This window comes from Aotus nancymaae, unplaced genomic scaffold, assembly GCF_030222135.1.
Source record: "Aotus nancymaae isolate 86718 unplaced genomic scaffold, 86718_ANA_hifiasm-v0.15.2.pri h1tg000059l, whole genome shotgun sequence".
NCBI lineage: Eukaryota > Metazoa > Chordata > Mammalia > Primates > Aotidae > Aotus > Aotus nancymaae.
In genome coordinates, this window is record NW_026988473.1 from 4,956,471 (window position 1) to 4,984,001 (window position 27,531).

Consider the following 27,531-nt stretch of genomic DNA (forward strand, 5'->3'; position numbering starts at 1 on the left):
GCTACCTCTATCCTGTCTCTCCCTCTCCCAAAGCAGATAAAAGATGAGGGGACAAAGACAGTGTGTGTTTGGGAAGCGGGGCTGAGGGGAGGTGGTGCCGCGGCCCGGGGGTGCTGCGATGCTTCGGGGGATTCTGAGTCAGCGGGAGGAGAACGGCACGTGGGGAACGGCGGGCGGTAGTCAGGGAACTGGAATGCCTGACTCGGTGTGTGGGTGTCCACGGTGCCGGAAGGTGCACAGGCCGGGACCTTCTCGCACTGGACGCCGTCCGCTCCCGGCCTTCCCAACCACAGCGCCCCAACGAGCCTCCCCACGGGGGGCGGGGCGAAACAGGTGCAGTTGCCACGGCACCCGAACCACGGTCTCGCGAGATTCAGAATAAACCAATGGAAGGCAGGGGAGGGGAGGACGTGGCACGAGGCTGAGGGGCGGGGCCGGAGGGGCTCCTCCCTACCTCTCCCAATTCCGCCCCGCCCCCGCCGCGGCGGCTCGCTTGGCCACTTAGGGACCGACCCTATAAAGGCCGCTCCGCAAGGGGCGCGCTCCACTCGGCAGAGGGCGCCTCGGCGGCTGTGCGCATGCCCAGTGTGGGTCGCTCCCCGCCCCCTGTCCCGGCCGGCCCCGCCTTGGCTCCGCGCCCTCTCCCCGCTCTCAGCCGCCGCTCTGCCCTGCAGCAGCCAGCCCCGTGTCCGGCAGCATGTTCAGCTGGGTCAGCAAGGATGCCCGCCGCAAGAAGGAGCCGGAGCTTTTCCAGACGGTGGCCGAGGGGCTGCGGCAGCTGTACGCGCAGAAGCTGCTGCCCCTGGAGGAGCACTACCGCTTCCACGAGTTCCACTCGCCCGCGCTGGAGGACGCTGACTTCGACAACAAGCCCATGGTGCTCCTGGTGGGCCAGTACAGCACTGGCAAGACCACCTTTATCCGGCACCTGATCGAGCAGGACTTCCCGGGGATGCGCATCGGGCCCGAGCCCACCACCGACTCCTTCATCGCCGTCATGCACGGCCCCACTGAGGGCGTGGTGCCGGGTAACGCGCTCGTGGTGGACCCGCGGCGCCCCTTCCGCAAGCTCAACGCCTTCGGCAACGCTTTCCTCAACAGGTACCCACCCATCACTCCAGGGGGGTGGGGCGCGGCCGGGGCCAGCCCGCACTCGGAGCCGGACCCTCCCGTCGCTGTCACCCCCGCCGTTCTTTGTCTACGAGGCCCCAGTGAGACAGTCAGTGACCACTCCCTGGCCCAGGGACCCTGCCGCTTCTCAGAAAAAACCCACCTGGGGTTTAGGAGTGGGCGTTGCCGGCTCCCCCAGCTTCTGTCCTCCCCAGAATCTTCCAGGTTAACCACAAAGCCCTCCCGCACATCCCAGTCCCACTCCCCTCAGAACCAGGACTGAACCATTCCTGCCCTTCCTTTCTTGGTCTTCACCTCCTTCCCGCAGACTGGATGCACTTGGTTCAGGCACATCAACCCTTCCCTCCTTGTCTTCTTAAGTGTCATACCAAAAGACAATGAAACTTTTACCCATTCCCTTCGCTGGTGCGGTGTGGCTCTGCTCTGCCTCCCCTGGGACTGTGGTTTTGTGTAGGAGGGAGGAGGAGAATCTGCTGTGGCTTGCTGACTTTGGGACAGCCCCGTGGAGGGGACAGTTGAGGTTTGAACACGTCTCCCAAAGGCAGTTCTCGAGCGGTCAGTGCTGCCTTGAAGGGTTTCGGGAAGCAGGAGGAGGTGGTGGCGTGGGGGCCTGCGATGAGATTCTAGCCCTGAGCCCTTCTGTGGACTGAGGGACAGAATCTGAGCTGCTTTCACCCACTTGGACCTCTCTTTCCCGGTTAAGTGGCCTCTGCGTGTGATGAGAGTGATCCCCAACCCTCTGCCTCTCTCAGTGCTGTGAATGAAACAGTGGCCTCCCGTCTAAGGAGTGCAATGCCCAGGCTCACTTTTCTCCAAAGGAACTCGAGGCATCCTGGTCCCCACCCCCAGGCGACATACCAAAATACTTCCCAAACCCTGCCCTCCCTGCCACCCCACATTCTATGACTCCTCATGCCTTTCAGAGTCTGCAGTCTGCACCGGGAAAGAGCCTCCGAAGGAATCTTTGAATCTTGCCTTCCAAGTCCCCGCCCTGTGCGATCACATTCCTTTCCAGACACCGTCCAGCCGTGCAGGGCAGATTGCCCTAGAGCCAAGCCGGTGGCCAGGCCTGCTCCATGCACAGAGCTGACCTTCACTGTGGTCTGTTGCCACTTGCCTGCCCTCCTGTACTATGGCTGTTGGCGTTTGTGTATCAGGCCCAGGTTGAGTGCAGCTCTTTGGGCTAAGGGTCCTGAAGAGGCAGGGTCCTCTTGCCCCAGCCTTACCTCCTTGTTTCAGGATTGCTAGGTAGATAAGTGACTAGCTGAAACCATTAGCTGATGGGAGCCCTTCGACCCTGTGGAAAGTTTGGCTGCTGTGCCGGAAAGTCCAAGTGTTAGGTCTCTGCTTCCATGTAAAACTTTGGGAAGCCATGGGAAGGGTCCCTTTCCCTGCTGCCTCTGCTGTCCCAAGCACTTCGCTTTCCTTGCAAGGGCAGACCTTTTTTGAAAGGAGAAACATTGCACAGGACCAGTTTTCTGAATTTGGAAGCCTAAAGTTTCAGAGCTGGAAGGATCTTAGACATCATCTTGGCAGCCCCCACCTCACTGGCTCAGGAAACCGAGGCTCAGAGGGTCCAACTGGTTTGTGGAAGTCACCCATTAGGTTAAGCAGCACTGACTGTCTGGCTTTTGCATAGCCAGTCATTGCCTGCTGCTGCTGCTACCCCAAAAAGAGCAATTCAGGATTGCTTGGTCCAAGCCCGGTGCTTTGGTGACATTGGTGCCACAGGATCTGAGAGGTAGCACACTTTTATTTCCTTCTTGCTGTCACCTCATCTCCAGAGGATCCCTGATCGCTGATGGTCCTCCAGAAAGGGCCCTATCAGCCCGAGCTGGGGCCCTGAGCTGTGTCAGGATGTGAAGTGTGGGGAGGACGCCTGGCAAGAAGGGTGCAACAAAGGGGGCTTTTCTCTGGCTGATACAGCCTCTCCCAGCTGAGCCTTAAAGAGACTCATTGAGTTATGAATTTGACTTTCCGGCCTTTTTCCCCTATGTGGCTGCTCTAAGAATAAAATCAGCTGGAGCAGACCAAGGCAGAGTGCAGTCAGGGTGTCCTAAGAGTGTCTTGTGAAAACTCATTGCGTAACTGGGACTGCCACTTGTGTGAGATGAAACCTGTGTGTCCTTGGGGAGATGGAATCGGAGGTGTCTTTGCGCTTGCTCCCTTTCTTGTTTTCAGCCATACACCACGGGCTCTGCAGAGCAAGTGGTTTCTGGGTCCTATAGATATTAACTCGCTTTCTGGGCTCATTTATGAGGCATTTTTATGTATGTGACTTCCCAGAGCCAATTCTGCTTCCCATCCTTCTATTCTGTCATCATCTCTCCAGCAGCTCCTGCCAGTCCTGGCCTGCATGCATTGCTGCTGGCACTGGCGAGAGTAAGGCCCACGCTTCGCTCGCCCTGAGGGTCAGCTGGTCTTGCTCCATTGCCTTGCAGGCAGCACCCCTCGCCCTGGCCAGCTGCCCTCTGCCTGTGGGCCCCTGGTTGCTGGGGGTTGGGACCAAAGGGAGAAGCTGTTCAGCTCAGATTCCTCCTCTCTGTTGGAAAGGCAGCTTCAAGTTTGTGTCCTACAGATAATGGGTCAGTCTTTTCTTTGCTCTCACTACCTTTTTCAGAGAAGTTTTTTGTTTGTTTTTTGAGACAGAATCTCGCTCTGTTGCCCAGGCTGGAGTGCAGTGGCACACAATGTTAGCTCACTGCAACCTCCACCTCCTGGCTTCAAGCAATTCTTTGCCTCAGCCTCCTGAGTAGCTGGGATTACAGGTACGTGTCACCACACTCAGCTAATTTTTCTATTTTTGGTAGAGATGGGGTTTCACCATGTTGGCCAGGCTGGTCTTGAACTCCTGGCTTCAAATGATCCACTCACCTCGGCCTCCCAAAGTACTAGGATTACAGGCATGAGCCACTGTGCCTGGCCTTTCAGAGAAGTTTTTAAAGGAACCTTTTCTGTGTCCAGTGAAGGATCCCTGCTCTCAATTGAGACTGCCCCTTGCCTTTCTGGGCTATTCTAAGCTTAGTGTGAAACTCCAGCGTATGTAGCTGAACCCTGGCCCGGGAGTTGCCAGCCTCTCCATGGCTTTGTTCTTCCCCAGCCTGCTCTGACTTTCAGAGAATGGCGTGTCTGTGCCTCTCCGTCCCACTGTCTATCAGCCTGTGTGGTCCCCAGCTTTTGCCGGCCATCAGTTTCAATTCCCTCACCCAAGTGGCTGATTGAAAGGGCAGGGCTGGCCCTAGCAGCAGTAGGAAGGGGCCGGCTCTCTTTCAGGGTGGAAATTTAGCCCAGTGGTGGAAAATTCTAACATGGGATTTCAAGGTCCCAATGTCACCTTCTGTTTCCCCTATGAATTGAATGGTGACCTAGGCTGGCGCAGTTTTCACTAACAAGTCAGCAGCTTGAAAGTTGACCTCTCAAACTCTAGGGGAAAAGCGAATGTGAGGAAGTGCTGATGTGGGTCAGTTTGAGCCTGCTGGTTGCATTCCCAGTTGAGAAAGTCTGTACAATTTGCCGCCCACCCCGGGAAACTAAGATGGAAAACCACCTGTCAGTTCCCCGCTTCTGGAAAGGATGCCAGAGACGGAGGGAAGGGGCACAGAGAGCCCTTTGTTATGTCTGGAGCCTCGAGGACTGCGTCGTGACGCCTCTCTTCTGGCTCTTGCTCTCATGTAGGTTCATGTGCGCCCAGCTGCCCAACCCCGTCCTGGACAGCATCAGCATCATCGACACCCCCGGGATCCTGTCCGGAGAGAAGCAGCGCATCAGCAGAGGTAAATACTCTGACCGCGACTCACCGCGCTGGTGCTGTCAGACCTCCTTCTCTCTGAGGTCTGCATCCTGATTCAGATGCTGCCCTTGAGATTTCTTCCAGCCTCAGGCTTTCTAAAAAAAAATGTGTCCGAGGGAGAACCCATTTTACTTCAGCCTCCCATCTCCACAGTGCTCTGTGCACTGAGGGCAGGAGCTGCTTTCCTCCTCGGCTCAAGCAAGGAGGTGAGACCACAGCCAATCTTGTGTGGCTGTCATGCTTTTGAGCCCCTGGGGCATGCTGGAAACAACAGGATCAGAATGGGCCTCGGGCCATCCTGTGAGGGTGCAGGAAGCAGCTGACTCTGAACCAGCTCCTGGTCCCTGCAGCTTATTATCCGTAGTCTGTGTTGAAAAGCTTTGCCTCTCAAAGCCATATAAATTCCTTTTGAGTCCAGCCAGACTGACAGAGAGCCAGGTAAAAGGAGAAGCGGGCAGAAATTCATGAAACATTTAGGGGCTGGTGGAAATTTGCTTACATTTGCTTAGAGGCTGACAGTCAGCAGCCTCCCTGGCCTTCATACTGTGCAGTAGTGCGCCATGCCCATTCCAATTGTGTCAGCTCCTGCCTGGATTCTGCCAAGCTCTTTTGAAGATCTGGTTCCGGACGAGCCTGAACTGGGTCCTCTATCTGTCACTGCCCCTTTTTCGCAGAAGGGTGGGGTACTTTGGAGCCTGATGCTTTCTGGGAGGAACTTGAAGGTAGGCTAGTACCTGGAAGGTGAGGAGCGGAGTCCACAGCTCCAAATGTGAAAATGAAATCAGATCGAACCCAAAGAGGGGTTGAGGACAAGGGAGCAACTTTGTTGATGATTAACTTGCAGATCCTTCCCGGGTCCCTGTCCCTCTGGCCTGGCCTGTGGTGGGGGAGCCTTGTAGTCAAAGCTGGCAGCTAGGATTTGGAGTGCACGTTTCTCTCTCCTGGGACTCTGAGGGCGTCGGGACTCTGTTCTTGGAGCTGAGAAGCCTTGCTTCTCTTTCCTTCCAGGCTTGCAGGCCTTGTCCATGTGGGGCTGCATCAGAACATACTGAAATCACAGGTCCTTATCCGCTTTCAGAGCTGCCAGTTAAGCTTTTAGATTCTCCCACCTCTGGTGATAGTGACGCTCCTGGGAGTTCAAGGGAGTAGATTCAGAGACCACTTCTAAAAAGAAAAAGCAAGCGCTAATATTTTTATTTCTTACTGCTGTTATTGTTCCAACATAGTTTTTTTTTTTTTTTTTTTTTTTTTTTTTTTTTTTTTGAGGCGGAGTTTCGCTCTTGTTACCCAGGCTAGAGTGCAATGGCGCGATCTCGGCTCACCGCAACCTCCGCCTCCTGGGTTCAGGCAATTCTCCTGCCTCAGCCTCCTGAGTAGCTGGGATTACAGGCATGCACCACCATGCCCAGCTAATTTTTTGTATTAGTAGAGACGGGGTTTCACCATGTTGACCAGGATGGTCTCGATCTCTTGACCTCGTGATCCACCCGCCTCGGCCTCCCAAAGTGCTGGGATTACAGGCTTGAGCCACCGCGCCCGGCCCCAACCTAGTTTTAAGAAAATGCGTGATAAGCAAAAACCCTGTCATTTGCCAAAGCAAGGTCAGAAAATCTGAATAAGTTACTCTATTTTTTTTTTTTTTTTTTTGATACAGAGTCTCTGTCTGTCTCCCAGGTTGGAGTGCAATGGCGCGATCTTGGTTCACTACAACCTCCTGCTCCCAGATTCAAGCGATCCTCCCACCTTAGCCTCCGGAGAAGCTGGGATTACAGGCGCCTACCACCACACCTAGCTAACTTTTGTATTTTTAGTAGAGATGGGGTTTCACCATGTTGGCCAGGCTGGTCTCAAACTCCTGACCTCAGGTGATCCGCCAGCCTCAGCCTCCCAAAGTGCTGGGGTTGCAGGTGTGAGTCACCACACCTGGCTGAGTAAGTTACTCTTTAATTTTTTTTTTTTTTTTTTTTTTGGAGATGGAGTTTGCTGTGTTGCCCAGGTTGGAGTGCAGTGGCGTGATCTTGGCTCACTGCAACCTCTGCCTCAAAGAACCACTAAGGGAGTTTGTTCCGAGTCTCCCTCCAGGACTGGGGTATTCTGGAAGGACTCTGAGATAACTCTATCTGTTATCTTTTCATTAGCATACCTAGGGACTCCTCCAATCCAGCCATCAGATAGAGGCTGAAGCCCCAGCAGGCCAGCTGCTATGTACACATCCCGGGGTAAAGAACAGTGGCACACAAGAAGACGCTTATCCGGCCAGAGTGCCACTGCTCAGTGTGGCCTTCAGCACTGGAGTTAAGGTGTTTGACAGGAAGGGTTCAAGGTTTTTGTGGCCTCTGTTGTCTCATAAAAAAGAAGAGGCCAGGTGTGGTGGCTCATGCCTGTAATCCCAGCACTTTGGGAGGCCGAGGCAAGTGGATCATGAGGTCAGGAGTTCAAGACCAGCTTGGCCAACATGGTAAAACCCCGTCTCTACTAAAAACACAAAAATTAGCCAGGCATGGTGGCATGTGCCTGTAGTCCCAGCTACTCAGGAGACAGGAGAATCACTTGAAACCGGGAGGCGGAGGTTGCAGTGGGCCTCCCATAGTGCCGGGATTAGAGACGTGAGCCACCGTGCCTGGCTGAAAAAATTACTATTTTTTAGAGACAGGGTCTCACTCAGGCAGGAATACAGTGGTGTGATCCTAGCTCATTGCAGCCTTGAACTCCTGGGCTCAAGCGATCCTTCCACCGTAGTCTCCCAATAGCTGGGCCCACAGGTGCAGGCCACCATGCTTGGCTATGGTTGTATGTCTTGTGTTGCTTGCTTTGGCCCTGCCCTCTGAGATACTCCCTCCCCACCTTCTAATCCCTCTGCTTCCTTTCCCTGGTAGGAAAGAGGCAGGCACAGGTGTCTACACTGGCTGTCTCTGGGACAAGCACCAAAGTGTACCCTCCATATCAGTCGATCTCAGACGCAACATGACATTTTGATTGGGGGCAAGGGATGGACACGCGCATTGCCGCGTGGTCCCCAGCCTGGAGTTGCCTATGCAGACGACAGGTAGAGGAGCAGCCAGCAGGACACGAGGCTGCTGTCAGTGTGCCGTCATGCTCTGCCTGTGTGACTTCCCTGTCCCCTCCAGGTGCAAAGTGTGGCTCGTCTGTGTCCCTGAGAGGCCAGGCTCCCCTGTATCCACAGAAGGTCATCTCTACCCGTAGGAAGGAGCCAGGAGCTGAAAGAGAAGCACGCCCCTCTGATGGGAAGAGAGGTTTCCTGCTAAAGATCAAACCGATTTTACTAGACCATTTCTTTCCCTCCATAGCCCTAGAGGCCTTGGTTTAGATGTATTTTACCAAAAGTTACCTGGTTAGGGTTTGATGTTGGTGTTTTATTGTCAAGAGAAAGACCATCACTGGGTACCTCTTGGAGGTGCCGGGTATAAACTCTAGGATGAGACCCCTAGGTAGACACAGGAGGAGTGGATTTCTCTTTCCTGGAGGCCCCGCCCATCAGTCATGGAAAGGCCCATCTGGCCTGTCCAGCAGAGGAAGTCAGAGCGGAGCAGTGCGTTCCCGACAGGGCCGCCTACTACTGCCTTTGCCTGTGGCATGGAAAGCAGGTGTTTCCCTCTCAGAAAGATAGGACCAGCAGAGCATGTGGGCCCCAGCGTGACACGCCTCCCCTGGCCTGCCAGCCCGTTCCCTGGAAACACGTCCTTGTGGAGGCCGTGGATGGACATTGGGGTTGCTAATTGCATTTACTTCCATTTCCCACCATGTCTGGCCCTGCCTGACCCCTCCTGACTTTTTTTCCCCTTTCCCCATGGTCCTAGTCTGTGCAGGAAACACAGTCTAGAAAGATAAGGTGGGCTGGTGCAGGCCCAAAGTGGTCAGGAGGCAGCTGCGCTCTGTCAGGGACCCCTGAGGATTGCCTCAGTGAGGAGAAGTGGACTGGGTTGGGGTCTCTTGGGCTGCCTTTGCCTGTGTGCTAAGCTGAGTGACTTTAAAGAAAATATTGTCCTATGTCAGCAGAGAGAGGTGGCCCGTGGGGCTGCATTTATTCTTGAGTGCTGCCTGTGTGACTGATAAGGGTGTTCCAAAGGGCAGCTGGGCACGGCAGGGCTAGTGCCCTTGGCTTCACGGGCTGCCTACCAACTGCATGGTCCTGGCAGGGCCTGGGTGCCGAGTCATCCCCAGCGGGGCCTCTGTGGGCAGCCCAGCCAGTTCGTTCCCCGCCGTGGTCACTAGGCAACTGTGAGCTAACTGGGAGTTTTTGTGCCTCAGTCTCCCCGTGGAAGCTGTATCAGCAGGGGAGTGTTGTTTTAACTTGCAGTAGCAGATCAGAAGCCTGGCCAGCTTTGTGTCTGACTTTCTGCTGGCCACTGCCACGTCAGTGAGTTCCACTGAGTTATCACAGCAGCTGCATCTAGGAGGAAGTGCCTGCCTTTCAGAGGAGGAAGCAGAGGCTTAGGAAAGTTAAGTAATTGGCCTAAGATGACAGCCAGGCCAGCAAGTGTCAGCACTAGGATTTGAACCCAGGCAGGGTTTGTGCTCCTACCGCAGCAGGGCTGAGAACGGGGCCTTGGCATGAAGGCTGTGGGTGAAGGAGTGCCGAGAACTCGGGTCTGACAGATCTTTGCCTCTTTTGGGCCTCCTGAGATGCACAGAGACCACCCTCTGCTCCTCTCCTGCCCAAGGTTAGACTGCAGTCCTGAAATGGACCTGAGGTCTGGTATCGTCTTCCCTTTCCCTGTTCCCTGTCTCCAGCCACAAATGACCCTTCAGGCTATCCAGGGAACCTGGTGCCCTGGGCTCTCACTTGCCCTGGGGGTCTGCAGGCTCCCTCTAAGCCTGGGAGCTGTTCTGATCCTTAGTGGTTGGATGGGACCTCCCTGCCCGCACTCCCACCTGTGTGGCCTGAGCCCTCTGGCCCAGAGGTGGGCCTGCGCTGTGGGCAGCCCCCACTTCCTGCCGACACCTCCCAAGATGAAGATGCCACTGGCAGCAGCCCCCCACGGCAGGGTTTCACCAGGGTGCTCTGCAGACCATCGAATGCTTCCAGGGGCGGTCCAAGGCCATGAGCCAGGCCAGGTGCTGTGTCCCTCTTGGATTCAGTGTCCATAGCACAGGTAGATCAGAAGGTTCAAATCCCACATCAGTACTTGAGGAGCTGTGTGGCTCTAGGGAGTTGTGGCCCCTGGAGCTGCATCCATCCATCAGGAAGCACCACAGCCTTTCGGGTTATTGTGGATTACCAGAATTTACACGTTAAGCTCTTGCCCTAGCACCTGGGACAAATTAAGTGTTTAAGTGTCAGCTGGTTGCTAGTAAAGAGACGGAAAAACCCAGGGCTTCCCAGACTTTGATCTGAGTAACATCCTGGGGAATATCCTCAGGACAGTGCTGACTCAACTGGGGTTTCCCATTTGGTTCCAGGCCCTCCTTTGCTCCCAGCTCCAGGCCTCTGGAAGTCCTCTGCTCACCCCACCTGGCTGTGCCCTCCCTCTGTGGCCCAGCAGGCCAGGATGCCAGGACAGCTTTTGGCCGCAGCCTCTGCTGGGGGCGCACAGGCTCTGCCGAGGAGGAGGTGTACCAGGCGCTACCCGCGCTCGACACCTGTTTCTCAGGCTGCGTGCTGGCGGCGGGCTGGGGAGCAGCTGGCCAAGCGCCTGCAAACATTCCGTTTATATTTGGGGAATGAGGCATTCCTCATGCCTTTGAAGTCCTTGCCTACACACCCATCAGAATCTGAGCTTCTTAAGCCCAAAATACAAATCCTGCGAGTAAATAAGAACAAACATTTACTCCTGCTCACAGCGTGCCAGGCTCACTCCATCCTCCCTCGGCCCTCTGAGCTGGAAACCTGCTGTTTTCACGGTACAGACTGAAGCTGGGAACTGAGGCTCCGAGAGGCCAGAGGCCTGCTGGGTCGTGCAGCTGGTTGTTGAGTAGAAGGTTCAGGATGGAAATGTGGGCCTGATTCCAGAGCTCCTCTGATGTGCTGAGGTCTACATTGTGTGTAGCAAAGCCCACCCTCCTCATGTGTCCTGCTCTACAAAGCATTCCTGGGCTGCCACCGCCACGATAGAGTATTCTCATCACCCGAAAGTTCCCGTGCCCCTCGTAGTCTCTCCTGGTCCTAGGCAGCCCACTGACCTTTGTCTCTAACATTTACCTCTTCCGGAACGTCACCTAAATGGAATCACACAGGATGAAACCTCTCGCTTCTGCCTTCACCTAGCAGGCTGCTTCTGAGCTGCATCTGGGTGTTTTGAGAACGCCTGTGGCCCACCCTTTAACATCGCGGGGAGGTACCATCCGCTATCATCCGTAACCTGTAGGGGGCGCTTGGGTTGTTCCGCCTCGGGGCAGTTTTGAGTCAAGTTTGTGCTTTGTGTGGACGTGTGCTGCTCTCAGGTAAATGCTGAGGAATGGGGGTGCCTCTGCGCTCCGCTGAAAAACCCTTCCAGAGGCGCGTCAGCCTGAAGAAGCCCAGCAACGGGCCCTCAGGTCCAGATTCCCCTTTGTTCCTGGATCTCTATATTGTTTTCCTGGGCCCCCCAGCACGTGTTGGAATCCTGTGTGATGGAGAGCTAGGGTGAGAAATACTGAAGCCTACGCAGCTTGAATGACAGGAAACAAAAGTCGATTGGAGACAAACCCTCTATTGTTTCGTGTTCTAGAAAACTTTGGAATGTATAAAGCAGCTTTTCCCCCAGCGACTGGAACTACCTGTGTTTTGGAGGCTGCTGGAGTAGGGCGTGGAGGCCGGAGAACCTCCCTCTTCCCCTTCTGTGCTGGGGCGGGAAGCGTGGTTGGGCTGTAGTCAGGAAAGCATGTCCTGTAAGGCCAGTGCCTGGAGAGGGACGCCCCAGAGGAGGCCCGGCGGGACCCAGGTCGCCATGAGAGGCACCTGTCATGAGGCACCACACTTGGCTCAGCCTGGTTGCCGAGAGCCACTCTGTTCTTTCATCCCACACCCCAGGACTTTTCGTTTTCGTTTTTTAAAAACTGTGACAAAATACACCTAACATACAATATTTACCATTTTAACCTTTTTTTTTTCTTGGAGATGGAGTTTCACTCTATAGCCCAGGCTGGAGTGCAATGGCATGATCTCGGCTCACTGCAACCTCCGCCTCCTGGGTTCAAGTGATTCTCCTGCCTCAGCCTCCCAAGTAGCTGGAATTGTAGGTGCACAGCACCACGCCTGGCTAATTTTTGTATTTTTAGTAGAGATGGGGTTTCACCATGTTGGCCAGGCTGATCTTGAACTCCTGACCTCAGGTAATCCGCCCATGTTGGCCTCCCAAAGTGCTGGGATTACAGGTGTGAACCATCCTGCCCGGCCCATTTTAACTCTTTTTAGGTGTGCAGTTCAGTAGCATTTGGCACGTTTTTCATTGTTTAGCTGTCACCACCACCTAGCTCCAGACTCTTCATTTCCCAAATGGAAACTCTTCCTGTTTAACACCAGCCCCCTCCCCACTCCCTGTGCCCCGCAGCCCTGCACTCCCCCTTCTATGTTCCTTTTCTGTGCACTTGATTATCCTGGTATCTCCTGTAAGTGGAATCCTACGGTGCCGTTATCTGTCCTTTAGTGACAGGATGTTTTAAAGAAACTTTGGTTTTCGGTTCGGGGATCTAGGTACAGGTTTGTTATTCGGGTAAATGGAGTGTTGTGAGGTTTGGCATACAGATTATTTCGTCACCCAGGTAACAAGCATAGTATCGGATAGGTCGTTTTTGTTTTCTTTTTGGAGACAGGGTCTCGTTCTGTCACCCAGGCTTGGAGTGCAGTGGCACAGTCACAGCTCACTGTAGCCTCAACCTCCCTGGCCCAAACAATCCTCTTACCTCAGCCTCCCAAGTAGCTGGGAATACAGATGCATGCCATCACACCCAGCTAATTTTTAAATTTTTGTAGAGAGGGGGATCTTGTTATGTTGCCCAGGCTGGGCTCAAACGGTCCTCCTGCCTCAGCCTCCAAAAGTGCTGCAATTACAAGTGTGAGCCACTGTGCCCAGCCTGATAGGCGGTTTTTCTGTCCACATCCTCAAGTAGGCCCTGGTGTCTGTGGTTCTCTTTGTTTCTATGTGTACTTGATGTTTAGCGCGCACAGTAAGTGAGAACATGCAGTGTTTGGTTTTCTGTTCCAGTGTTAGTTTGCTGAGGATAATGGCCTCCAGCTCTGTCCAACTTGCTGCAAAGGACACGATCTGGTTCCTTTTTGTGGCTGCATAGTATTCTACGTTGTATATGTACCACGTTTTCCTCTTCTTCTTCTTTTGAGACAGAATCTTGCTCTGTCACCCAGGCTGGAGTGCAGTGGTGTGATCTTGGCTCACCGTAATCTGTGCCTCCCGGGTTCAAGCGATTCTCCTGCCTTAGTCTCCCGAGTAGATGGGGCTACAGGTGCACGCCACCACACCCGGCTAATTGTTTTTGTATTTTTTAGTACAGACGGGGTTTCACTATGATAGCCGCGATGGTCTTGATCTCCTGATCTCGTGATCTCCCCACCTCAGCCTCCCTAAGTGCTGGGATTACAAGCGTGAGCCACCGTCCCGGCCTGTGCCACGTTATCTTTATCCAGTCTACTGTAGATGAGTATTTAGGTGGATTCAGTCTTTGCTATCATGAATAGTGCCGTGATCAACGTATGTGTGCTTGTGTCCTTATGGTAGAATGATTGATATTCTTTAGGGTATGTGCCCAGTAATGCAATTGCTGGGTCGAATGGTAGTTCTGCTTTAAGTTCTTTCAGAAATTTCCAAGCTGCTTTCCACGGAGGCTGAACTGGCTTACATTCCCACCAGGAGCATGTAAATGTTCCCTTTCTCTACAACCTCACCAGCATCTGTTATTTTTAGACTTTTTAATAATAGCCATTCTGACTGGTATGAGATGGTGTCTCATTGTGGTTTGGTTTGCATTTCTCTAATGATTAGTGATGTTATTTTTTCATATGCTTGTTGGCTGTGTGTGTGTCTTATTTGGAAAAGGTGACAGGCTTATTTTGTCACTTAGCGTCATGTCTTCCAGGTCCCAGGATTTTCTGAGCCAGAGCTTCCCCGTGGCTCATGGTCCCTTCAGAGGTGCTCTGGCTTTCACTCACTGAACACTCCCTTTGCAGGTGGGCCTTCCTCTCCAGCCCACCCGCTTGGGCCATGTTTTCTGTGTCCTTTTGCTAGGTGTCAGTTCTGTGACTCCCATTGGGGCCTGAGCCAGTCAAGCTAACAGCAGGCCCCTACCTTAGAGGGGACGTCGTTCTCTCTCGCCCAGCACACACAACCTCCTGCTTTTGCTGTTGCTGTTGGGAATTGCTGCTGCATTAGGTGATGTCGGACTCCCAGCTGGCCTTGGTGTGTTCTGAAGCCTGAAGGCTCTTTGCCTTGTCCAGTGCCGGGGTGCTCGCAGGCCCTGTTCTGTACTTATCACCGGCCGCCCAGCTCTGATCGAGAGTGGCTTGAGCTACCGCTGTGCCGCGTAGCCTTTGGCACTTCTTGAAACCCGGTGTCTTTAAGGCCGAGTCAAGTGCCTTTAAGGGCAGTGGGGGCCTGGTGGACTAAGGAGCGCAGGTGGGCCTGGTGGGGCTTGTAGCCACGTGATCACATGCCTGTGTGGCCCAGGCCCAAGTGCTGTGGCCCTTTTTGTCACCTGTGGGTGTAGCTGGCCAGTCAACTGTGTTCCCCTCACAGGAAGAGTATTTTCTATAATAAACAGGAAATTTTATTCACCTGCAAAAAAACGGGCTTAGCTCTGTTGACTCCAACTTGAGACGATGGGTTTCGGGGCAGGTGGGGCGGGGCTCCTGGACAGGGAGTGGTGGGGGGCAGGGAGTTTTAGAGTGCTCACTCTTCCTTCTTTTTCTCTCTTTCCCCAGGGTCCCCCAGCCATCCAGGGGGAGGTGGGAGTGGGGCCTTGCTGGGTGGAGTTTGGGAGGGTGACCTCAGCTCCCCAGGCACCGTCCTGACTCCGAGGCCAAAGCTAACACAGCCGAGCACAGCCCATCAGGGCGCCCCTGTTCCCAAGAACTTGGTTTTGGCATCACCGCCTCCCCAGCTGTGTGAATTCTAGTTTCAGCTTGTGGTGGGCTGAGGACAAACAGTTTGAGGAGGGGAGAAGCTGGGCCCCCCTTGTGCCGAGCGAGGAGCCTCAGCCCTTGAGTCATCTTCTTTTCAGCACTGACCTGCGTTCCCAGAGCTGGCCATAAAAGGCTGTGGGCTGCGGGCCCCAGGGAGGCCCTGCAGGCTCAGCCAGTGTGGCCTGGTGGCCCTGGGGACAGAGGCAGCCTCTCCCTGCCCCTGCTTCCCTCACTTTGCCCTTGACCTCTCTTTCTGGTTTTCTGCTGAGACTTCACCCCCCAGGGATCCCCTCCTGTGGAGCTTGGAGCCAGCTGCAGGGAGTCCAGGCTCCCAGGGCCTTGTACTTTGGAAGCAGGAGCCTGTGGTAGCATGAGGTGCCCTGGCATGATGCCCTCCCACACTTTCTGGGCACAGGGAACCTGGCAGCTCTGCTATCTCCGACCATCCACCCTAGCCTCTGGAAGGCTGAGCGGGCCTCCCTGCCCAGGCTGGCAGCCAGGACCCCAGCTCCCTGCAGCCCTCCCTGTTAAGAAGCTTGGCCCTCAAGCACCCGATTTCCTACTAGGCTGGGGTGGGGAGTGGTCACACATCATCTATGGAGAGGCTGCCCCGGCAGTGTGGCTGAAGCCATGGATTTCAGATTTTCCGTACGTTCTGGTGACTTTGCTCAAGGATGAAAGTCTGGCTGGTGATGGGTCCCAGGCCACTGGCCCCTTGTTTCCACAGAGCCCTGGCTTCCCCTGCCTCAGCCTGCCGACTGGGAGGCCCTCCCTGCCGGGTCCTGGGCTGGGGGCCCAGTGCTCCCACACGCCCTCCTCCCTGCAGTGCCAGGCCGAGGAATTGGTATTTAAATTTCACAGATGAAGAAAGTAACTGAGAAGTTAAGAAAAGAACTTCAGGCCACAGAGTCGGTGGCAGGGGGTGGGAGTGGAGTGCAGAGCCATCTTATTTAGTGGCCCGAGTTCCCTCTGGGAATGCCAGGTGTGGGGAGGGGCTCCGCGCCCTGTGGCTTTGGGCTTACAGATGGCGCCAAGCACGCTTGGGCGTGGGGCCAGCAGTGGGAGTGTTTATCCCATGAGTAAGCTCAACCCTGCACACTGCGTGGTGCTGTTTATCTTGGCGCGCTTGTGCGTGGAGGCAGCCTCTCCGGGAGCCAGGGCTGTGGACCTGCCTTCCCCCTGGAGGGCTTCGCAGGGTGGGAGCAGTGGATACCACCAGGGGGGCCCCATGCAGTGGAATAGTCAGCAGCAGGTTCCCACTGGGGACGGCAGGGCTGGCCTCCCATCACTGTGGGTGACCATGCCCAGCTGCCGCTTTTCCCTGATACTTTGTCCCTGGAGCTCCCGCCTCGCTGCTGCTTTTCTGTTATTCTCAGTCTAGAGAGCGCCTGTCTCCATCCCCATTTTGGTGAGAGGGTGGTGAGTGTTTTTCACAGGGATGCTGGGGGCAGGCTGTGGGGGTGAGAAGGGGTTTGGGTCTGAGCTGGGCGATCCTGACTGTCCCGTGCAGGAGTGGCTTCTCCAGCTCATTTCTGGAGCCTGACTGCTCTCTGGGAAGTACTTGGTGCTTCTGAAGAGGGCTGGCCTACATTTGGGTGACCTGGGCCATGTGGGAAGACTGAGCCACTGAGCCAGGGACACGGAGGCTGACCCAGAATCAGCCAGAGAGGACATGGCCCCTCTGTAGGACTCCAGGCCTTTGTTTCAACACGGCCTGCCTGTCACTGCTTACTCTTTCTAGACCATGAGGGACAGAGAAGTTTTACTCTAGGGGCAGAGGAAGAGGTGTGGATTTTTTGTTTCGTTTTGTTTTTTGAGAAGGAGTCTTGCTCTGTCGCCAGGCTAGAGCTCAGTGGCGCAGTCTTGGCTCACTACAACCTCCGCCTCCCGGGTTCAAACAGTTCTCCTGCCTCAGCCTCCCTAGTAGCTGGGACTACAGGGGTGTGCCACCATGCCCAGCTAATTTTTTGTATTTTTAGTAGAGATGGGGTTTCACTGTCTTGGCCACGCTGTGTCTTGAACTCCTGACCTCATGACCCACCCGCCTCAGTCTCCCAAAATGCTGGGATTACAGGTGTGCGCCACTGCGCCTGGCTGTTTTGTTTTGTTTTTGAGGTGGTCTCATGCTGTTGCCCAGGCTGGAGTGCAGTGGCATGATCACAGCTCATTGCAGCCTCGACCTCCTGGGTGCAGGTTATCCTCCTGCCTCAGCCTCCCAAGTAGCTGGGACTACAGGCCTGCACCACCTTTGTAGAGATGGGATTTCACCATGTTGCCCAGGCTGAAGTGGAAATATTTTTGAAGAGGCCTGGTTGTCAAACAGGATTCAAATTAAACTGCTGTTACAGAGACCCAAAACTCATTGGCTTAAGTCAGATATCTGATAGTCTATGTGAAAAACAACAATCCAAGACCATTCTGAACATGCAGCTTTCATCTCTGAACACGAGGTGCTTGCTCCAGCTCCTCCCATCACATCTGCGTCCCGGTCCTCAGGAGGGAGAAGACAACAAAGGGCTCATGCACCTTTTCTTGTTCTTTTCTGCTGCAAGGGAGGCTGGGAAATGCAGTCTCAAGCTGCGAGGCCACGAATCCAGCTGAAACTAGATAGTTATGTCTAGTTCCTCCTTTAGATGGAATTCCAATGAGCAGTCTGCCACAGGCGACAGAGTTCACTTTAATTGATGGGCCTTCACTGGGCCATAACAGGTGGTAGGAAGCAATATAGAATAGAGTTTAGGATCCAGGCATGCTGGCTCAGGTCTGTCATCCCAGCATTTTGGGAGGCTGAGGTGGGAGGATCTCTTGAGCCCAGGAGTCCAGCGTAGACAACTTAATGAGACCCCCACCTCTACAAAATAAAAATTTAAAAATTAGCCAGACATGGTGGCACATGCCTGTAGTCCCAGCTACTCAGGACTCTAAGGTGGGGGATGGCTTGGGCCCAGGAGTTCAAGGTTGCAATGAGCCAAGATTGTGCCACTGCGCTTCAGCCCCAGTGACAGAGCAAAACCCTGTCTCTAAAAAAATGAATATAAAATTAAAAACAAAAAAAGACTAAAGCTTAAAGCTGGAGTCTATCCAGTCCAACCACTTTTTTGGAGAAGTATTTAAGACCCAGGAAGGGGAAGTGGTTTGTAGCACTTCCTGGGCTGCTTTTCTTGTAGAGCAGAGGTCAGCAAACTTTTTCTGTAAGGTCAGATAGTTAATACTTCCAGCTTTGCAGACCTTATAGCTTCTGTCACAATGACTGAACTCTGCTGTGTTAGACAAAAGAAGCCATGGATAATACAAATGAGCATGGCTGTGTTTCAATAAAACTTTATTTATATAAACAGGTGGTGGGCCAGGTTTGATCCCTGAGCTGTAGTTTGCCAACCGTTGTTGCAGAAAATAAGTGAGATCCCCGCAAAGTGGGAAGCCTGGCACATCAACACTGAACGAGGAGCAGCAGCAGTTCCTGTTGCAGGCGCCTCTTGTCACTACCATCCCAGGGCACACAGCTGGCACGTGGCAACACTGGAGTCTGTGTTCTACCCTCCGTGCTGTGCTGAGCACAGTGCTGGGTCTCCTTCTCACTCTTGCCCTTGTCCGACCCACCTTAGAGCTTGGACTGTGGGACAACTTTTGCATTAGCACCTGTTTATGGCAGGTGCTACATGGGTCGGCGAGTGTTGTGGTCGGGGCAGGAACAGGGAAGATGATCCTATGATCTTGCCCTCAGGGTGCTGTGCTCTGTGCTGTCTAGATGAATGCCTTCTAGGAATCTTTTTTTTTTTTTTTTTGAGATGGAGTCTCACTGTGTTGCCCAGGCTGGAGTGCAATGGTGCGATCTTGGCTCACTGCAACCTCTGTCTCTGGGTTCAAGCAATTCTCCTGCCTCAGCCTCCAAGTAGCTGGGTACTACAGGCATGCACCACCACGCTCGGCTAATTTTTGTATTTTTAGTAGAGACAGGGTTTCACTATGTTGGCCAGCATGGTCTCCATCTCTTGACATCATGATCTGCCCACCTCGGCCTCCCAAAGTACTGGGATTATAGGCGTGAGCCACCGTGCCGGCCCCTTCTAGAAATTTCAAAAACGATCTCAGACTGAGAAATACCAGGCCAGGTTAGAGACGAGAACCGTCAGAGCAGCGGGTCCCTTGGCGCCTCTGAGCTCTCCCTTCTCTCCCCTCAGGCTATGACTTCGCAGCTGTCCTGGAGTGGTTCGCCGAGCGGGTGGACCGCATCATCCTGCTCTTCGATGCCCACAAGCTGGACATCTCCGATGAGTTCTCGGAAGTGATCAAGGCTCTGAAGAACCACGAAGACAAGATCCGTGTGGTTCTGAACAAGGCAGACCAGATCGAGACACAGCAGCTGATGCGGGTGTACGGGGCCCTCATGTGGTCCCTGGGCAAGATCATCAACACCCCCGAGGTGGTCAGGGTGTACATCGGCTCCTTCTGGTCCCACCCGCTCCTCATCCCTGACAACCGCAAGCTCTTTGAGGCCGAGGAGCAGGACCTCTTCAAGGACATCCAGTCTCTGCCCCGAAATGCCGCCCTCAGGAAGCTCAATGACCTGATCAAGCGGGCGCGGCTGGCCAAGGTAGGTCCTGGGTGAGGGGAGCAGCCTACTGCCAGGCAGGGCCGTGGGGCTCTGAGACTGGCACTGAGGGCCCCAGGACTGCCCAAGACCCATCCCAGCTCGCTGCTCAGGCAGACCTGCACTTCGCAGTTTCTGTCTGCAGAAACCAGTCCTTGGTCAGCACCCGAGTGCAGCCTGCTTTTAACTAAGATTCTCCACCCAGCCTCCTTAACTTGTTCTGTTTGTGGTTTATACCCTAACTATGCCAAGAAGGGTTTGACTATGCTTACAACACAGAAACAGCACACAGGAAGTTACCGCAGAAGCAAAGGAGGCAGCCTCAGAAATTGGGTGTTGGGGAATAGAGCTCTGAGGCTCGTTGGCTTCCCTCTGGGGTTTTTTGTTTTTGAGACGAAGTCTCGATCTATCACCCAGGCTGGAGTGCAGTGGCCCTATCTTGGCTCATGGCACCTCCGACTCCCAGGTTCAAGCAATTCTCCTGCCTCAGCAGGGGTCACAGGCACCCACCACCACACCCGGCTAATTTTTGTATTTTTATTAGAGATGGGGTTTCACCATGTTGGCCAGGCTGGTCTCAAACTCCTGACCTCAGGTGATCTGCCCACCTCAGCCTCCCAAAGTGCTGGGATTACCCACCCGTCTGGGGTTTATTGCGCCTGAAGTACACTCAGCATGGTGCTGGACACCGGGGACATGGTGTCTCCCATCCACCGCCCCTGTTCACTCATCAGCGTACGTGAACAAAAAATGCGCATCAGGTATTTGTGTCTTCTTGGAGTGAGCTCAGGCTGCTGCAGGAGCCGGTGCTGGGGGCTGTCCCAGCGGGATAGAGGAGCTGGGGAAGGCCCTGCAGGAGCTGAGGCTTAAGCTGCGACAGGAAGCAGCTCTTGAGGCGACGGGGTGCCAGCCTATAGCCCGGGGAGCGCTGGGCACTGAAGCCAGGGTCACGCTGAGGCGGCGTCAGTCCAGCAGGCCTCGCAGACCATCCTTACCCCTCCTGGCAGCCCAGGCCTGGTGGCATTTAGCAGCAGCCTCTGAGTGGCCAAAGGGTTTGGAATCTCAGTGGCTGACCAAGTACTTGAGTAAGAGCCAGTGTGGCTGGGTCTAGGAAACGAAGGTTAATGCCACCAGCAGACCCTCCCAACACAGAGTGACAGAGTGCATACCCTTAGGGTGTCTGACTTTGGATAGCACCTTGTCGTGGGCTGGGATGAGTCACCATGAGTGACAGTCTCGGCCGTGGTTGGGGTTGACCCGTGGACAGGATTGCTTGACACAGACTGTCTGAAAAGCTGAGAAATGACCAAGTCCACACTCGTATCTTAGCAGGGCACCCAGCTGTTCTTTTGGACTCTTAGCACAAAGCTCAGTTGTTTAAGAAATAGGCTCCAGCCAGGCACGGTGTCTCATACCTGTAATCCCAGCACTTTGAGAGGCTGAAGTGGATGGGCAGATCACCTGAGGTTAGGAGTTTGAGACCAGCCTGGCCAACACGGCAAAACCCCATCTCTACTAAAAAAAAAATATATATACAAAAATTAGCTGGGTATGGTGGTGTGTGCCTATAATCCCAGCTACTCAGGAGGCTGAGACAGGAGAATCGCTTGAACCTAGGAGGCAGAGGTTGCAGTGAGCCGAGATTGTGCCATTGCACTTCAGCCTGGGCGGCAGAGCAAGACTTTGTCTCAAAAAAAGAAATAGGCAGCCGGGCACAGTGGTTTACGCCTGTAATCCCAACACTTTGGGAGGCCAAGGCAGGCAGATCACCTGAGGTCGGGAGTTCGCAACCAGCCTGACCAACATGGAGAAACCCCATCTCTATTTAAAAAAATACAAAAATTAGCCGGGCATGGTGGCACATGCCCGTAATTCCAGCTACTTGGGAGGCTGAGGCAGGAGAATCGCTTGAACCTGGGAGGTGGAGGTTGCAGTAAGCCAAGATTGTGCCATTGCAATCCAGCCTGGGTAACAAGAGCAAAACTCCATCTTAAAAAAAAAAAAAGAAAAGAAAAAAATAGGCTCTGGCCAGGCATGGTGGCTCACACCTGTAATCCCAGCACTTTAAGAGGCCAAAGCAGGAAGATCCCTTCAGGCCAGGAGTTCGAGGCCAGCCTGAGCTGGTGATACCTAGTGAGACTCTGCTCTATTTAATTAAAAAAAAATTTTTTTTAAAGGCCCTTGCTATAGCTTCTATCTCCAGGCCAGGCCAGAGCGTGGCTGGGGAGCTATCCTGCCTGCCAAGCAAGGCCCTTTGGTGATAGCCCCGGGTTCTTGGGTGAGACAGCACAGAGAGCAGGGTGCTTGCCCCCACCTTGTGGCATGCAGGGAGTACCAGGGCAGATGTTGTGTGGGCATTAAGGCTTCAGTGGCAGCCATGCCTATGGCCAGGGTCACAGTCCACTGATCTCCAGAGTGTAACTGAGGACTGAGGGTGGGCACCTCCTGGGGAGCCCATGCCCCTGCCTGCTCAGAGGCATGGAGACTCCGCAGGCATGGAGCACAGCTGCCCTCGTGCCCACATTATCTCGAGGCCAGTCAGAGGGCATGTGGGTGCTGCCTGGCCTGAGCGGCGAGAGCTAACCCTTCATCCTTTGCCACCACTGTCCTCCCCTTGTGCCCCAAGTACCCTGGGTGTGCCCCACCTCACCCTGCAGATGAGAAGTCCGAATTCTGGCCTGAGACCCGTGAGCTGCGTGCATGGGCAGGCACGGGTCAGATGCCTGCTCTGGAAGACACAGGGCTGTGTGCTTTTCTTATTTTTATTCTTTGGAGATGGAGTCTCACTCTGTTGCCCAGGCTGGAGTGCAGTGGTGCGATCTCGGCTCACTATAACCTCCGCCTCCGGGCCCAAGCCATTCTCGTGCCTCAGCCACCCGAGTAGCTACAGGCGTGCGCCACCACGCCCAGCTAATTTTTATATTTTAGTAGAGATGGGGTTTTACCACGTTGGTCAGGCTGGTCTCAAACTCCTGACTTCAGGTGATCTGCCCGCCTCAGCCTCCCAAAGTGCTGGGATTACAGGCATGAGCCACCACGCCCGGCCGGCTGGATATTTTTCTAGATATTTCCCTTCTGGAGCCTCCCTGTGAGTGGAGCCAGCTCTGAGAGAGGAACCCATGGGAAAACCCAGGTGAGTGACCCCGGCCTCAAAGGACAAAGGATGTCCTGAGCTGAGGGGTGTGGCCCTAGCAGAGCCCCTCTCCTTGCAGGGCAGAGAGAGCTCCCCTGCTCAGCCACCTTCGAGGACAGACAGGACAAGGGGCAGGCGTGGGCCCCTGCGTGGTCGTCCATGAGACAGTGTGTGACTGCTGGGCCCAGGCACGCTGAGTCATCGCACCTGGAAAACCCTGTGGCCTCCAGTGTTCCCTCACACCTGCCGCTTCCTTTTCCTGGTGACTCCCACTGGCCTGGGACCTGTCTGCCACCGTGTCCCTGGGAGACCCTAGATCCAGACCCACATGGTGCGGGGCTGCTTCCCTTGGGCAGTTCTCGGCCAGGCCCCCGGCCAGGGCAGAAGGCTGAGGCTGAGTGGGGAGGTGGACAGGCTGGAGCCGGGGAGAAGGGCAGCGAGGCTGGCTGGCCACGGCCCTCCGTGGCTGGAGGCGACTTGGCAAAGCCAAGGGATCTGAGGGCTGGGCTGCTCTCGAGGGCTGCCAGGTTCCCAGCTCACTCCCAGGAAATGAAGGGGGTGCTGCCCTGAACTGGCACATGTCTAAGCAAGGTATTGAAGCTTGGATAAAGCTGGCAACCGCCAGGAGAAGTCTTTATGGGATTTTTCAAACCCTTCGTCATCGGAGCTGTGATGATGGAATAGAGCAGGCTCAGGCCCATTGGAGTTCAGTGGGCTCCACCCACAGCCAGCTGGGATTTGCACGTGCAGGCTGGTCGGCCCTGCAGGAAGCCTGCTCCCCGCTCTGCTGTGTGGGAGGAGGCAGCTGCGGGAAAGGGGGCTTGCAGAGAAACAGAAGGAACGTGGGCTGTGGGCCACCTTCAGCAGCCCTGGGTTCCAATCCCAACTCCTCCATATGGGAGCCAAGTGCCCCAGGCAGCCTTTCCCAGCCGTTCGGAGGGCCAGGGTTGGGAGAATCGCACCCTGCAGGGCTGCAGTGATGGTTGAATGGAGGGTATGCAACATGCCCAGTGGGGCACAAAAACGGCCTTCTTTGGGTTGACAAACTTGGTTCTACTATTCCTGGGGCATCACGGTGATCTGTGCAAGGCCAAGGCTGTTGTCTTCTGTTGGAAGTGGCTTTTCCTGTCCCGCCCTCTGCCCTGCGGCAATGAGCAGCTGTGCCTCTGCCAGACTGTCGGCTCCTAGGCCAGTGGCAGCGACCTTCAGCTTGACCCATCCCTTCCCCTTCCCTGTTCCTGAGCGAGCACCTTGTAGTGTCCTTGGAGGCCCTGGTCTTGGGGGCAGCCTGGGCATGTGCCAAGAAAGCGCCTGATGCCTGCCCCCATCCTCACAGGTTCACGCCTACATCATCAGCTCCCTCAAGAAGGAGATGCCCAATGTCTTTGGGAAAGAGAGCAAAAAGAAAGAGCTGGTGAACAACCTGGGAGAGATCTACCAGAAGATTGAGCGCGAGCACCAGATCTCCCCCGGTGACTTCCCGAGCCTCCGCAAGATGCAGGTACAGCTGTCCCAAGGCCCCATGTGGGCTGGCAGCCATCAGGGCAGGAGGAAGGCCTGGGGCACTGGATTTGGAGGGAATCCCATCTCCATGGGGAAGGGCCTCCCCGAACGGAAGCAGCTGGGTTAATCACCAGCACCCCACCCAACTCAGAGCTGACCCAGGCTGTGACACCACAGAGGGGAATGTGGTGACTCACCCCGCATGGTGGGGGGAGGGCAGGGCCGTGCCAGGCGCTCTGGTGCCCTGTCCATTAATCCTTGCCACAGCCGTGCCAGGAAAGAGCTGGAGTTGCCTCCTGTGTACAGGTTAGGGAGCCAAGGCCCAGAGGGGTTCACTGAGTCACCCCGGCTAGTGTTGGGGAGCAGCACTTTCTGCTTGTAGAGCCCTCGCTGGAACCACTTGGCCTGGAGTCTGGGAGGGGCCACCCTTCCCAGCCCTTGTGCTTCCTTCCCCACCCACAGGAACTCCTGCAGACCCAGGACTTCAGCAAGTTCCAGGCCCTGAAGCCCAAGCTGCTGGATACGGTGGACGACATGCTGGCCAACGACATCGCACGGCTGATGGTGATGGTGCGGCAGGAGGAGTCCCTGATGCCTTCCCAGGTGGTCAAGGGCGGCGCCTTTGACGGCACCATGAACGGGCCCTTCGGGCACGGCTACGGCGAGGGGGCCGGCGAGGGCATTGATGACGTAGAGTGGGTGGTGGGCAAAGACAAGCCCACCTATGACGAGATCTTCTACACGCTGTCCCCCGTCAACGGCAAGATCACGGGCGCCAACGCCAAGAAGGAGATGGTGAAGTCCAAGCTGCCCAACACCGTGCTGGGGAAGATCTGGAAGCTGGCCGACGTGGACAGGGACGGGCTGCTGGACGACGAGGAGTTCGCGCTGGCCAACCACCTCATCAAGGTCAAGCTGGAGGGCCACGAGCTGCCCGCCGACCTGCCCCCGCACCTGGTGCCACCCTCCAAACGCAGGCACGAGTGACAGCGCCCACACTGCCCCTGCCATCTCCATGACCGGCCAGGAGGCAGAGGCGGGAGGGAGAGGGGAAGGCTCACCATTTCTCGAGGTCCATAAAGACTGAGCGGATGTTTCCTCGCCTCTAGAAAAGGAAAACCACCATCTTTCTTTTAAGGCTGTTCCTGGGCCTGGTGGGGGAGACGGGGTGAGATGATGGAATTTTGTGCACATGAACTATGGATATTTTAATATATAACGTTAGGGCAGCATTCCTCGTCGCCGCCTCCTCTGTGCGACAGCCCCATGTGCACAGCCTCTGCCCCCGGCCTATGCTCTGCTCCAGCTCTGGCTGGACAGTGTGTGCAGCGACTGTGACCACAGGGGAGCCGGGTCGCCTTTTGGCAGCTGCTGGGCTGGGGCTTCTTGGACAGGAACACCAGGCGCCCTCCATTTGCTTCTGAGCTGAGGTTGCTTCACGGGCCGTGGCTTCCTTCCTCACCCGGCCCTGCCTCCCCCGTGCTCTCAGGCGAAGTGGGTTCTGTGCCTTCCCCTCCCCAGCCCAGGCTCCCCGAGCTCAGGCCCTGCCCTTCCTCCCGAGCCCCACCGGCTCCGACGCGCCACCCTGCTCAGCAGTCATGGCAGCGGGACCCAGCCACCTTGGTCTTTCTTGGGGGTTTCAGGGGAGTAGGAGAACGTCTTCCAGAAAAATACATAAGCTAGTTTCTGTTCTGTAAAGTGACACCTTTCATACTTGACCGAATTTCCCAAACCATTGTTCTAAAGCTGTGATTTTTGTCTCCCCTTCCCACCCTCCAGCCAAGGGGCAGCCCCACCCAGGGGGCATTAGATGTGGGTACTTGGGGAGCATCCCCTTCTTGGACCCCAGAGTTGCATTTCCTGGCTGAAGAAGGGTGGTCATCCCAGCTCCTGCCCCACCCTCTCACTTAACTGCAGCTTTCGGAGGCGCCCTCTGCAGCAGGAGGTGGGAGGTTGGTGGTGGGTGGAGGGGCCTCATGACAGCTTGGTGCTGGTAAGAGGAAGCCTGTGGTTCTGGCCAGGCTCTTTGTGTTCAGACAGCGGGACCAGGGGAAACCCAGCCCCTCCTCCTGTAATCCCCTTCATTTCCTACCTACCTTCCTCCTCTGTTTAGCAAAGGAGGGCGGCTGACTTGGATGTCCTTAGAACGCCCCTGGCCCCAGGCTGAGCAATAAGAAACCTGAGCCTTGTGGCCCAGCGGCCTGGGCCAGTTCAGTCCGCCTCCCCCTCTGCCTGGGGCCATCGGGCCCAGCTTCCAGGGCCAGACACACTCGCAGGCCAGCGGCTGTCCGGGTGGTGGTGGCACAGAGGCTGGTGGAGCACCAGGTCCTGCACAGCTGGGTGTCCCACCAGGCTCTCCCTTGGGGGTCTCAGGGAGTCTCCCCCCAGCGCTGCTCGGAGTCTGCAGGAACTGACCTTGTTCTCCCTGGCCCGTCACTCCACACAGTATTAGGTGAGGATGGACACAGCACTGTCCTCACTGGGAAGTCGCTGTTGAATTCGCAGTGGCTTGTTCACACCTGTGGGAAGGAAAGTGAAGACTTTCTTCGTGCATTAAAAAGTGAACTGTGCCGAAGCTGTGGGTGCTTCCTTGTCTTTTCAGGGGCAGCAGCCCTGGGTGGTCCTCCCCCTGGTGCTGTCAAGGGTGATGCCAGCAGGGACGGAGACAGCAAGGCTGCCAGGGCAAGGCCACCAGCTCTGCCCAGTCTGCCCCCTCCTACTACGAGGGCCAGGCCTGTAGGGAGAAGGGGTCCTGGGGGTTGATGCTCCCTTCCCTGTGTGAGGTGGGAGCTGAGCAGGAGTTCACTTGGGGTGGGGAGGGGGGAAAGCAGTTGGGAGGATGTTGATATCTGAGGCCTAGGCTGGCACCCCTCAGCCACAGACAGATGAGTGGGCACCCGAGGGGCCCTTGGCGCTGGGTGGCATCAAATAAACAAGGGTTTCTGGGTTCTGGAGCCAGCCTGGCTCCATGCTAGCCCCAAGGGTGGTTTAAACACAGGGATGCTGGGCCTCTGGAGACAGCAGATAGCCCATGACAAAAACGCAACTAAGGGTGGGGCCTGTCAGACCCAGATAGGGGGATTGTTTATATCAGCAGAGGGAAGGGTGACTCATGAGTGACCCTCCATGAAAGGGTGCAGACTTGAAGTCCATGGATAGAGGCAGCTCCAGCCCCTCTAGCAGAAGCAGGACAGAAACAAGTGCCTGAGGGTCTCAGGGGCCCAGTTTGCTCTGAGCCCAGCTGGTGTGGTGGCGTCTGGTCCTCTGGCCAGTACTGGAGGTGCGACGCTTCAATTGCTGCAGGGCTGGCT

At 55.5% G+C, this 27,531-nt stretch overlaps 1 protein-coding gene across 1 annotated transcript; it reads left to right on the forward strand.

Moving 5' to 3' along the window:
* Positions 1-548: 548 nt before the first annotated feature.
* On the forward strand, positions 549-26,795 carry EHD1 (EH domain containing 1). The gene is made up of 5 exons (XM_012463035.3): positions 549-1,101; positions 4,807-4,904; positions 19,175-19,587; positions 24,054-24,218; positions 24,683-26,795. Exons 1-5 carry the CDS (start codon positions 698-700, stop codon positions 25,205-25,207), a joined length of 1,605 nt encoding a protein of 534 aa, XP_012318458.1. The 5' UTR covers positions 549-697; the 3' UTR covers positions 25,208-26,795.
* The last annotated feature ends 736 nt before the right edge of the window (positions 26,796-27,531 follow it).